The following is a 13,051-nucleotide window of genomic DNA, read 5'->3' on the forward strand; positions in this document are numbered from 1 at the left end:
CACCTACAAGCGCCGGGGAATAGAAGCCAGCCCAGAGTGGGAGATGAATTATAAAGTGGCGTTCTACGGTGAGAGGTCTTACAGTTATACTTTGCCCGTTTTGCTGCCGCGCTGCACGTGCGAAATATTTACCGGGGTCACGCGTCGTATCGGAGTGCAACATCGATAAGAAATCCATCACGGGGGAAGCCGACTGCCGACTGTTACGTCGAGTGTAACACACAATGTTGGTATTATTGCGCGAAAATCTTTTATTTCGATTCTCCAACTTTTTCGCGCTAATAAACCCGTCAATATAATACTTTGACAACAATATACCGCGACATTGTGATACGCAAAATTGTACGATTCGGTTATCATTGAACTCTTCCGTTTCCGATTGGAAATGAAATACCGTTTATGCGAAAGGAGTTTCAAAGAGTTTAACGATTTTTTCTTTTTTTCATTTCGTTTCTGCACGGGCGCGTTCTTTCCAGCCTTTTTTTTCTTTTTTTTTTTTTGCGCAATGTCGCGTTACAGACCGTTGCAATAAATCGCATCGGTCGTATTGCAATATACTTTCAACGCAGTTTGAGCGCGTATATTATAAATGATAAATATAAAACGCGATCTCTCTCTCTCTCTTTTTCGTTCGCGTTCGTTCTCCTGTCATTCGCGTGATTCACGTGACCCGAGGGATACCGATGTTTCGAAATTAGCGCGCGTTAATTAACGTCGAGCACGATTTTCGAGATATCCCCATCCGGCGGAAGAGGAGAGGTAATAACGCGATTTTCGGCGCGGTGCCACGAAGGAGAAATTATGCAAATTGATTGTGATAATCATTGCACTTTGCTAGCTCGCGCCGACTCTTTGTGGCTTGTGTGCTCGTACTTTGTTCCTCCGGGCGCTAAATGCGCGCGCGCGCGCGGGCGCATTAATAATGGTAGACACGAAAAGGTAACCGTGTTAATTATGGATGAATTAATTAATACGCTTGGTTAATTACAATACCCTATTAAATTCGTCCCGCTAATTAAAGCGAATATTTATTTATTTGTGTTAAATGTGCGCGCTTTTCAACTGCGAATGTCGCCGCGAAAAAAACTTGTGATACAAATGCTTGTCCTGATCGGATAAAGATCTCGCAAGTGCCTCGCGCGGAAAAGTCGCCGCTTTTACGCTAGATAATTTGAATACGTCCCTGACTTCGATTAGCCCGCACTGGAGATATGGACATTAGTCATGGGTAAAAAAAAACCTAACTAGAGAGAGACTGCATAAAACGCGAATACCGAAGCGGCGAGGGGGAACGCCATTAAATATAATTTTGACCGATGGTCGTGGAATTCGCGCGTTCTCGTGCCACACGTAGATTCGTGGCTTCGTCGTCCGCGTGAAATTGCGTTTTTAATCTGCTAAAATTTACCAAATATCGCAATCAATTTACGATCGTTAAGCTCTCGTCGACGCCTTTTACGACCGACAGATAAACCGACAATAAACCATGGACAATAGCGTTTAGAGAGTAATACTCGTGACAGAGACAATACTCCGTCACGTGCGACAAGAGTGGCCAACTGGTGCAACAATAGCGACAACTATCTTTTAACAAACACATGTGAGAAGGCAAATGAGAAAAGGCGCAATTTTATTAGGCATTCATCGTAAATTAATAATGCGATTATATACAATATAATGCGTTTCGATGTTCGCAGAATGTCGTACAATCTGACGATCGGTCCAATCTGCCCGGAGCCCTACCTCGGGCCGAGTCTTGCCCAGGCCTGTCCAGGATCGCAGTACTTGATCTTTATGACGCTCTTGGACTTACTTGTACGATCTCAAGAAAGTATATCTCAATCGTGCGATCGTATAAAGCCAACGGATCCGCCTGAATACTATTACGACTTCGTCATTGTGGGCGGTAAGTAAACGGGCTTAAAGTTTTATTTACCGATCTCTACTTTCATTTCCGAGCAATTAAAATATAAATTATAAAATACTTATTCTCAAGAATCTGTGCTAGAAATGTGACATTTTCCAAAGATATTCACACTTTGCTAAATCGAAGCTAAATAATGATAAAAACGATTCTAGAAAAATTTCCTAATCTAATTCAAAAACTTTTCCTGTTCGGTACGTTATAATACTTTGTAAAATATATTCATCCATTTTTTCAAACTTTTTTTCCGAAAGTATAGAAAAAATTATTATACCTAATGACGATAATTTAGCATATGTATTGTATATTGAAATTATGCATAGTGTACATGAATCTTTTATGAAACTATCGTGTGGAAATTATTACTCGTAAAACCGAGGCAGAATTATCATCCGAGGAACGTTTAATTAAGCATAAGTGTCTAATGGATACTTATTGTACCGAGAGGAAGAGTTGCGGAAACTAACGGTCAGTCAGTGATTTTCTAATGAACAGGTGAAATTGATCGACGTAATTGGAATATATCCTTGTGAGCACCTTGCATACCTCGAGTAACCGGTTCGAGTGTCGATTTAAGAGCGAGATAATAATCACATTAGCCTTATTATTGAAGTAACGGGTGGGCATGTTATCGCGCGAGAATGTGTGTAAACGACAAATATTGTTTTGGCAATCGTTACTTAAACCGTTATTTTATAAGCGTTAAGCTATCGATTTTGGTAAACGAACAAAGGCAATTTAGCGGAAGTCAGACGATACGTTAATATTGTTATTACGCGCGCAAGTCGACGAACCGTAAGGTGGAAATAATAAAATATAATGCGCGTAACCTTCGCAACACGATAGCGATGACCGTACGCGATTGTGTCGAAATGCCGCTCATAACCCATTTTCTAGATAAAGAAAAAAAAAAAAAAATTGTAAAAACGGGAAATGCGAATCGAGGAGAGAGAAAATACCGTATAGGGCGCGTAATTCAATATAATGGAGTATTAATAACTCGGGAACAATGCTGAATAAAATAGTTATTCGTACTAGTTGCGACGCTCTCAATGTAGCGAATAGAACTTCGACAACAATATAAACCAATTTACTCACGTACTATCACGAAACAGTTCAATTGACATGCGATATATCTGTATTCGTATATAATATCGCTATATACTTAATAAAATATTATTTTATCAGGGATATACGTAATTTACTAGAAGAATAGAGAAATAACTGATACCGGACGTAAAAAATGAATCACATCGATACATTATAAAGAATGTCTCAAATCGATGTTTATCGAATGTTCTTTCGATGGCAGATTCTCTAGTTAGTTTGGTGATTATTTTTTCTCATCGAGTTACAAATAAAAGAACAAAAGAATTGCTGTTCGCGAGTTTTCTAGAGCGAAACTTTATAGAGTTGAAAGATTGACGAAACTACATTCTTCAGTCAATTTCAAAATAGAGTTTACTTTAATAGAATTTTAATTTGAGACTTAATTACAAAAATAATATATAATGGAAAAAATTGAAAACTTGCAACAAATTATCTTTTTACATTTTCGCTAAGGAAGTTTGACTTTAAATTAGTCGGAGAGTCTACTGTCAAAAGAACATTATGTGATAATTTTAAGACACTTTATACAGTGAAATTATTATAATTATATTTAATGCGTGCGATACTTCTCGGCGTAACTTCTCGAGCAAATGTTTTTTTTTTTCGATAACAACTAATACTTTACTACTCTTATTTACTAATTTTCTACACAATTAGTTCTGAAATTGGAGTGTTTCACTTTATAAAAGAGCAACAACGTATTAAACTCGAAGACTCGCAAAGTTGTTCCATGAGAACATGGAATTAATAGTACATAACTCGTCTGACATAGCGAAATATTCGACTTTTGACATTTTACATTCAATCGGCGAACCGCCACTGAGTCTCCCCGTGAAAGAAGAGGAGGAAGAAGAGAGAGAGAGAGAGAGAGAGAAAAAAAAGGGAGCACATAATTGAATATTTTAGTACGCGCTTGATAAAAAACCCGGGTCGCGTAAATCCTGGACCCGGAAATTCACCGATCGGAGGGCAGAGACGATACGCGGAAACTCGCGGGATCGAGCGATCGAAACTAATTTTCTTTGCCTCCCTTTCGGGTGATTATTCCCGGGTATAGGACACCCGGGATATCCGCGCGGGAAGATGGAATTTTTCAGTGACTCTCGAACGGGGAATGGGGGGAGGGGGGAGGGAAAGGGGGTCCGGTTATCCGGTCGCGCGACCGTAGACGACCATGAGTGCTTCGTTCGCGATATCGATCGCCTTCCTGTGTATTTCAGTTGGCATTGTAAGTAAAAAAAAATAAATATGTATATATATACAGAGTGTCCCCAATTTAAATGGAAAAACTTCAGGAGCGTGTAGGGGACCGAAAAGCTAAGACAGAAAGTCCTTTAGAGATTTGTTCGGTTTTGCTCCATTTTGGAGAAAATCACAAAGAAAAGAAACGAAACAAGTTTTCGATTTTTTATTTATTTATATACATTTTATTTATGTTATCATCTATTTAATGCAGATATTGTTCAAAATGTTGTCCTCTTGCAGCAATGCAAGCGTTACATCTAACACTGACCTCATTAATTGCAGCTAGACATTGTTTTAGTGACATTTGGTGCACCGCATCTATGATTCGGTCTCTAATTGCTTTCTTGTAGTGATTGGCACCGTAAAGGATAACATCAAGTGTTTACATATGTAAGGAATCGTGAAGCAGAAAGTTTATTCGATGCCAATCAACTCGAGAGAGCAACTGACAATGAGAGATTGAATTTTTGCGATTTTCTCTAAAATGGAGCAAAAATCTCTAAAGGGGACTTTTTGTCTTAGTTTTTCGGTCCTTTACACGCTCCTGAAGTTTTGCCATTTAAATTGGGGACACCTTGTATATCTGGCTGTGGAAAAAAACGCGGATGTAAAGATATAACGAGCGTACAAGCGTACGGTCTCTTCGTTTCTCGTAAGTATTATTATGATCTCTGTCTCTAATTAGAGATGCGACACATATACGGTATACAGAATTTCTTTTTTTTCTTTGGCTAAACGCGCGCCGTCTAATAGAGAGATGTGCAGACGCAGAAATAAATGTGCCTGTGTATGGAATGATTAATCGTCACATCGGGTGCGGCTGGGGGTGTATTACTCGCGCGGAGGTGAGGAGAAAATATTAATAATATACACCGAGTCGCTGAGTAATTAACGTGATGCTTATTAATTATTCCGCCGATGCCCGGTCGGAAGAAAGAAATTCGCGGAATAATTATAATGGCGCAATACTCGAAGCAGAAGTCGGCGAGGGCGGCAAAAGGGTTGAGTCGACTGGAAACGAAAGAAAAAAATGGGTTTTGTCATTATCATTAGGGCTTAGAGTTGTGATAGGAATATATCGTACAGCGGGTGACGCAACACGTAAGGGTAATTGAAATTATTGGAAAGACTTGTGTCGCAGCGCGTCTTTCGGAGCTAAAAATATTAAATTATACACGAGGCGATCAAAACGGAGAAGGGGGGCGGAATCTGGCGCGTCGAATCAAGATAAAAGTTTATTATTCCGTCGACGCGCGAAGAATGATGAAGGTTCGCTTGTAACGATCTGAAAAATAAGCATCTGTTATCGTTCTCGAGATCTCCCGAGAAAGATGAAAAAGACAGATTAGCGAGATCGAGACACGAAACACCGATCGTAATAGATCGAATAATAGTCGATGCGCGTGGCTATTTATGGCGGGTCCGTGAATATAATTTTGTACGGATCTAAATTCTAAAAATTCATCAGAAAAACCAACGTTTTTCACACATCGTTTATTCAACATTTTGTAAAATGTTGAACGGGGAAAAATATTATACGCGTTCTCTGTCCAATAAAAAATGTAATAGGAGTCCTGGGTGAAAAAATATGTATGAATAAATGTATTCGACGTAACATTAACAAATGAAATAATTACTGTGTAGAACGTTTTGCAACATTTTATCCTATAAACTGCATAACCAGGAATAATGAATTAATGAAAAGAGCCGAGAAAAATATTTCCGCGCGTAATCGGTACCGCTGTAGCAACGGTAACGATAAATATAGTATTTTCACGAATTGCTCGCGGAAATTTAACGAGCTATTACAACTATAATTAAAAAATAATTGGAAATAGCACGATTCATACAAACGCGTGTGCGTCCGGGGGCGGGGGAGAGGGGGGGGGAGGGGATCGACAATTCAAGGGGGTGCTCGACATCCCTCCGCGCTATACGAATTTCATCTCCGTTCCGGCGAAACGGAAAAAACACTGTAAACCTCTCGGCAGTGGCGTTTACATGTTTACCACGGCCAAATACAGTTATCGCGAATCGTCGTCATTCGACGGTGGCAATTGTTATTTGTCGTTTACAGGATCCCGACGCTCTCACGGGCGCAAATTGCGATTCGATGCGCATGATCTCGTTCCTACGAACCGCACACATCCCGTTCGGATACGATATTAATATAGACCGTTATTTATTCGGTCGCGAGGCGCGTGATTATTACGTCATTAATTTAATTACCGGACCCCACCCTCGGAAACCACCCTCTCGACCGTCGTGTGCATTATATCGGCGACGCGCTACGTTCCATTATTCCATACGTTCCTGTCCCAGTCGTCGAGAGATATAAATCCTCGAAGGTGACAAAATTTGTTGGCTCCCTCCGAGGGAGAGAGAGAGAGAGACAGAAAGAGAGATAGCGACTGGAGGACGAATCGCTCGCGCGATTGCATAGCGATGCGGAGGACAGCGCATAATGTGATTTAAACGGCTCAACGAATTTTATACGCTCTTTGCATCTCGGGATAATTCGTACCGGACGACGCGATCGTCCATGCGCGTACGCTCGCACGCTCGACGTATATTTTATTTATACATTTCGACTCGTTATAATATGCGAAGACGGAGCGGGAAGGAGAGCAGGAAAAGGGACTAATGGTAAATCAATCGTTGGGTCGAGAGATCGAGAAACGTGTCGAGAGTTTGGTAAAAGAACGAAGGAACGAAGGAGACGAATTCGTTTTCGCATTTTAATTCGGGGTTCAGAATAAAGTGCTCGTGAATTGTTTATCCGTGCACACACGTAGAAGCTCTAACGCGATTCGCCAGTGATATATTCATGATACGCGGCGCATCGCGTAACACGTAGCGTAATAAATACGTATAGGCTCCGCGTATATCTGCGAGAGAGATTTCCCCGCATCTGCAAACGTTCTCTCCCCAAGTTTGCAATTTTTCACGGCAATAACAGGCAGCCAGATCGCCCGTGTTTCCTCCTCCCGCCTCCCGGATAGAGGCGCGACTTCTCCCCCGCATTTTTCGCCGATCAAACACGACTGCCTGCACGGCCAGAAAATAAAATGGTAGCCGAGCGGAATAAACGCGCATCATTCTGCATCTGCGACGCGTTCGGCGCCGAAACGCGCTAAATGTTGTCTCAAAAAATATATAGATCGCTCTCGATCATACGGAATCGATGCGAGCAAAAGAGAGAGAGAGAGAGAGAGAGAGAGGCGTCTTTTCTCCCGCTCTTCGCTTCATTTTAATAATTAGATATCGGATCTTGAAGATATAAAATATTCGCGCCGTTTTAATATCCACCGTGCCGATATGCATCTTCCGGATACTATGTCCAATAACTCGCGTCCGAATATTCAAGAGGAATTGTAAATAATTTAACCATTGGACGTCGTCGAAATAATATTCTCAAAATTATTTGCATTATCCGCGACTTAATTCCAAGTATTCGGCTTAATTAGCAGTCTTTTTATATACGTGCTTACGAAATGTGTTTGAAATATTTGCCGCAAAAAATTTTCCATCTCAAATTGTCACTCTCTCTAATTTGAGTCTGATTAATACAATATAATTCCATTAAATTGTATCCGTTATATATCGCACATATGCGATGGACGGATACGTTATTACGGTAGCGTTATAAATATACTATTATCCAGCCGGTGCGGATTCGTATTATTTATTCACGCCTTATAAATAATATTTAAGTAGCCCCGATATATATGTAACTATGTTCCGCTCACAACGCCCGAGTTGTGACTACATGCCAGGTTCGTGTTTCCTAACTACCTAGACGAATACAAATTGCAAGCCTGTCTCACATGCGGCTCATTTCTAACGCGTATTAACGTCGACAGCGGCGATTGATGCGCAGTACGAGATAAAATATATACGGAGACATGTAAGGAGATGTATCGGTGGAATGGAATAAATTTGGACTACGTGTCCACATATCTAAAATTGAACTGTCGACGAATGCATTGTAAGCGGTGTATCCGCGAAAAAATTAATAGAAAGTAGTACAGCGTAGTATTATATGTGAAACAGCAAGTATATACCTTTTTCCCGCGGCGATAAATCACGGGATCCTTGACCGACAAGCCCGCGTTACGGTTGTAGCGTAACACAGTCTAAAACGATAAGTAAACTATGTATCCGTTGGCTGCGAAGGCGCGCCAAGAGAAGAGCGAGTCTCGTGTAAAAGATACATATCGAGAGAACGGGAATAATAAGCGGTACGACACGTGGCAAAAGAAACCGTGACGTGAAAGAATAGTCGTTGAGACCGTTTCTTTCGGACCTTGGGCCTTGTAGCCGAGGACCAAGTACATCCGGGAATGTGCGCATTATCTACGGTTCCGATCGTATTAGAAATCGATCGCCGATGGGAAAAATCGCGAAGAGAGAGAGAGAGAGAGATACAACGAGAGATACGATGCATAGCAGCACGAAAGTGACAGCTCGCGTGCGATCCGCTCCGCTCGTCTCGTCCGTGCAAATGCGCCGCGAGTTCCTTTGCAGATGCATACATAATATATGTAGCCGCGATGCTTACGTAAGAGCGAATAGTTTTTGCCGGGGCGAAACCGTTTTCACCTGGCGATCACGCGTCACCGGGTTCCGTTCGAACGCGGTCGCGAAAAGGGGGGCGACTAGGGGGAGAGGAGGTGGAAGGGGCGCTTTCGCAAAAGGAAGGAACTACTAGCCGATACACGCTGGAATTACGGGGCTCGCGGATTATCGCGGATACCGGATTCAGAAACCCAGGAGAGCTCTCTCGCCAAATCCATATCCTTCCTCTCTTTCTCCCCTTTCTCTCTCCGTCTCACTCTCCCTAGCCTCCCTCGCTCCCCTTTCCGATGGAAGCAACAAGCCGAGAAACGTTCGCATTGCGACACATAAATTAGACGCGCTCACCCCCTCGTTCCCCGTCATCGCATTTTTCCATAGCCTAGCAACGTGCGCGCTTTTTGCTCTTGCTACCGCTCGATATTGGAATTATTCGGTGAATGTGTGTCCCGTCCCGTTGTCGTGTCCCGTTGTCATTATGCGCGAAATATAATAACACATTATCGACGATCGTTATTGTAAGTAGAGGTATATACATATTATACAAACCTCATTTTTTTATTTACCAAATCAATAACATAGTGTTTAATATTGAATGTTGGTTAGTAATAATCTAATAATTGATATAGGGGTACGATATTATGAGAATTGTCTATTATTTAGATCGCCTTGATAATTATGTAATATATGTGATTAATATATTATAAAATATAAATATACTAATACAAATATAACACAAATATTATAATGCAATTACAAATATTATAAAAATCGATCATCACATCTGGATTAACTCTGTTCGGGAAGAGTAAATATAACAAAAGAGAAGAAAAAGAGAGATTTAATATGTAACTGAAATAAATAATAAATACAATTCTGACTTTTTTCATTAAAATATAATAAATCATTAATTCTTAGTTCTTTTCAAAAAGAGATTAAAAATTACTCAACAAATACAGATCAATGTAAAATTAAAAGAAATTGTACATCACAGTAAGTTCTAATCTATCTTTTTTTAAGGGAGACGTAATATATATCTAATTACGAAATGTCAATTATATTGATGTAAACAGCGATATAAAAATACTATAGCAGCATCCATGCTTTGGCTTTAAATTTTGATAAGCAATTTATTTCCTGGCCTACACAGATTAATAAAAATAATCAGAATCCAAGGGAGAGAATTCCACTTTTTTCTCTCTCCCGTACTTCTGTCAAGCTCTCTCTCTCTCTCTCTCTCTCTCTCTCTCTCTCTCTCTCTCTCTCTCTCTTTCTTTCTCTTTATACGTCGTCGCGCCAGTCGACTCTATTAAAATTTCCAGCTAGGGTTTCGGCCAATGTCACACAAAACTAGAATGTTATCTTCTCAAATGTCATATTTCCACTTACATCTTCAGCGTCTCTCACGAACGTACTCGTTATAAAAAGGCTGTCAACGTATGCTCAGCTGTGTATTGCCTCGGTGGCGTATATATTTCATGCGACAAACGGAGAGGAAATTACTGTGCACGCAACTGAAATAACTAACAATAAGATATCATCTCAACTCGCGAACACGCGTCGAGAGAATATTTTCTTTCAACATTCCGCGAGCGCGCGCGCGCGCTCGCGTGTCGCGGAAAAAATTACGCGGGAAAAAAAGAGTCGACTGTATCGCGCTTGTGCTCTCGTGGGCGATTCTTTCTGCGAGAGAGGTCGACGGGCAAATCGTGAATGCCGAAAGAACGATCGCGATCGGACGTAGTCTATTCTCCGCGCTGCTGCGTCGAAAGCGACAATCGTCGATCTGCGACAACGTAAGAAACGGAAAACAATTTCGGCGTGTAATGAGAGAAATGTTTACCGTTCGAACGAGAAACTTTGCGCGCTCATTAAACAACATATCTTCCCTAAATCAATATTTTCCTCGCTCTTCGTTGAATCGTATGTCCGAAGAAAAAAATTGATTTGAACTAAGAAACTCTCTCTCTCTCTCTCTCTCTCTCTCTCTCTCTCTCTCTTGTCTTAGGGGGGGAAAAAAAACTAAGAATTTTGAGATACAGATATTTGCATTCACATAAATTAACTGCTGTAAATTAATTAGCGTTTAAAATTTTTACATTTTTGCCTTCATATAGTTATCTCTAAATATTCATTTAACATACAGTATAATTTGTTTAATTAATAATGCGCCCAATTATATTATATCCTACACAATTATAGCCTTGAAACAATAGAATATCGAGATAAATTCTATTTACGCTTACTTATTTAAAGTACATATATTGAAGTACGTCCGGAACCGAAAGCAATTTTGCTATTAATCGCTGAATTCAAATTAGTTCTCATAAAGGAGCTAATTATAGACATCGTTAAGCTGATTTAGCGCAGATGAAATTCTTCCTGGTTTCTTCCGACTTGGCGTCGATAAACGAGAATTCTTTAGAGACGCAATAGAGAGAGAGAGAGAGAGAGAAAACTCTCGCTCCTTCCGCAACGTCAAGTTCGACCGGACGACTAATTACCGAGAGACGAATCTAGCGCGGCGGCTGGCAGCCGGATTTTTCTTCCTTCCGTGAAATCTTTTTTCTATTTTCATCTCTATTTATGAACGACTGGAAAAGAAAGGGAGCGTAACCCGTTTTTCTACAAAGTGTCGCGCCTCTTCAACACGTTGCGTCTAGCGACTGAAATGTCGCGAGCGGATTCTGTCGAGCGGAAAAAGGAAAAGTGGCGAGATCGGGAGAATGTTCCATCGCGCAAGAAAAATTGTGCGCGGTCGATAAATTCATAGGTTCTATCCTTGAAATAATCCAAACACCCGCAGTTTCTCGAACGGCATGCTAATCACAAGAGGCTGTGATTGAATAAATATTTATCCGTCTTGCATTATAAATATATAAAAATTCATGGATATAAGGATCTTAAACTCACTCGCGGAAATAATCTTGCCGAATATGTATCAACGTTTAATAATTCGCGAGAAATCTAGCGCGTAAATAGAAATGTTAGAATCGAAAGAAAAGAGAGAAAGTAATAGAATCTAGTTATAATGTAACGTGAAAGAATAATTAACATCTCGAATTGAAGCTTTCGTTATTTTCACGAGAAGCGAGAATATAAAATTAAAAAGACCGGGAAGTAAATTTTTACATAAATCATTATACGCATACACACTTTATATGTACGCGTATATTATGCGTGTGTTATATAAAACTCGCGATATAGCGAGCGTGATACATCATATGGACAAGTTATGAGAGCGCATTTGCCTTCGAGGGAAACATTACTTTTTCCTGTTCGATAACGCCTGTTATCAGGTATACCATTACCGGAAAGGTTTTCATTACATTAATTTCGGGGTCATGCAAATAGTGTAACCAATGCGCACAAATCCCGGATGTTTATGCTCGAAATGCAGTTTGACTTCCGCAAACGCGAACGTTCCGACCTCCATTTATGAAATTATTCTAATTTTTTTCAATCGTAAAAAAAAATAACCCACCGTCTAAATAACAGAGAAATAAAAAAATTTCCCGTTCGAAAAATTCTCCATCACTCCTTTCAGAGAATTGTTACTTTTATTAATAAAAGAATGGCTTTCCATTCGCTGTATAAAGTCCGACTTTTGTGAGTAGCGCAATGTTTTTCGCTAAGGAATTAACTTGTAGAATACTTGTATATATTGTATTTCGCATATATTTCATACGAAAGAGATTAGTCTCGGAAAAGAAACCGTATATTTAATCGTCATAGGCGTATTTCGTCGTCAGCATCGAACGAGCCCGATTTACATGAGGCGTAATTATGCGCGATCGACAAAATAGAGAGAGAGAGAGAGAGAGAGAGAGAGAGAGTAAACCGTATTACGCAAGTTGGCAGTTGCCGTAACGCGATTTGATACACACGCATAAATGCTAATTGAATTTCTCGATTAGAATATCCCTGCCTGTAATCCGTAATATCTGCGGGAAAATAAAATTCGATTAACGCGATTTTGATGTAAACGACGGACCCTCCCGGGATGTATGTATTTATGCGAGTCGCATGCGATGTATGTATCAGTATCGGTATCGTCGAGTTATAATCTCTATTGTTCAATTAATCAAATATTATAAAAAAAATAAAATAAAAATACACGCGAACCATCCGCGCGTCACTCTCTATATACATATTGTCGATATATACGAAATGATTTATTATTTCAAAGTTGTCAAT

General features: G+C 40.1%; 2 protein-coding genes across 13 annotated transcripts in view; one reads left to right on the top strand and one right to left on the bottom strand.

Moving 5' to 3' along the window:
* The window catches only part of LOC138941272 (glucose dehydrogenase [FAD, quinone]), a 266,478-nt gene that overhangs the window by 247,019 nt on the left and 6,408 nt on the right, over nt 1-13,051 (top strand). For 2 of the 5 annotated variants that reach the window (XM_070310786.1, XM_070310789.1), the window contains one exon: nt 1,698-1,906. In XM_070310786.1, the coding sequence (XP_070166887.1) occupies nt 1,699-1,906 (208 nt within the window). In that variant the 5' untranslated portion in view covers nt 1,698. Of the gene's footprint in view, nt 1-22; nt 231-1,032; nt 1,601-1,697; nt 1,907-13,051 lie in introns of those variants that run through there. The other 3 variants (XM_070310787.1, XM_070310785.1, XM_070310788.1) reach the window with 3 other exon arrangements.
* LOC138941271 (kin of IRRE-like protein 1) overlaps nt 1-13,051 on the bottom strand; it is a 347,460-nt gene that overhangs the window by 227,137 nt on the left and 107,272 nt on the right. The gene's annotated exons all lie outside the window — the stretch shown is intronic.

This window comes from Polyergus mexicanus, unplaced genomic scaffold, assembly GCF_030449975.1.
Source record: "Polyergus mexicanus isolate NDT 795.1 unplaced genomic scaffold, iyPolMexi1.0 SCAF_18, whole genome shotgun sequence".
NCBI classification, from domain to species: Eukaryota; Metazoa; Arthropoda; class Insecta; order Hymenoptera; family Formicidae; genus Polyergus; species Polyergus mexicanus.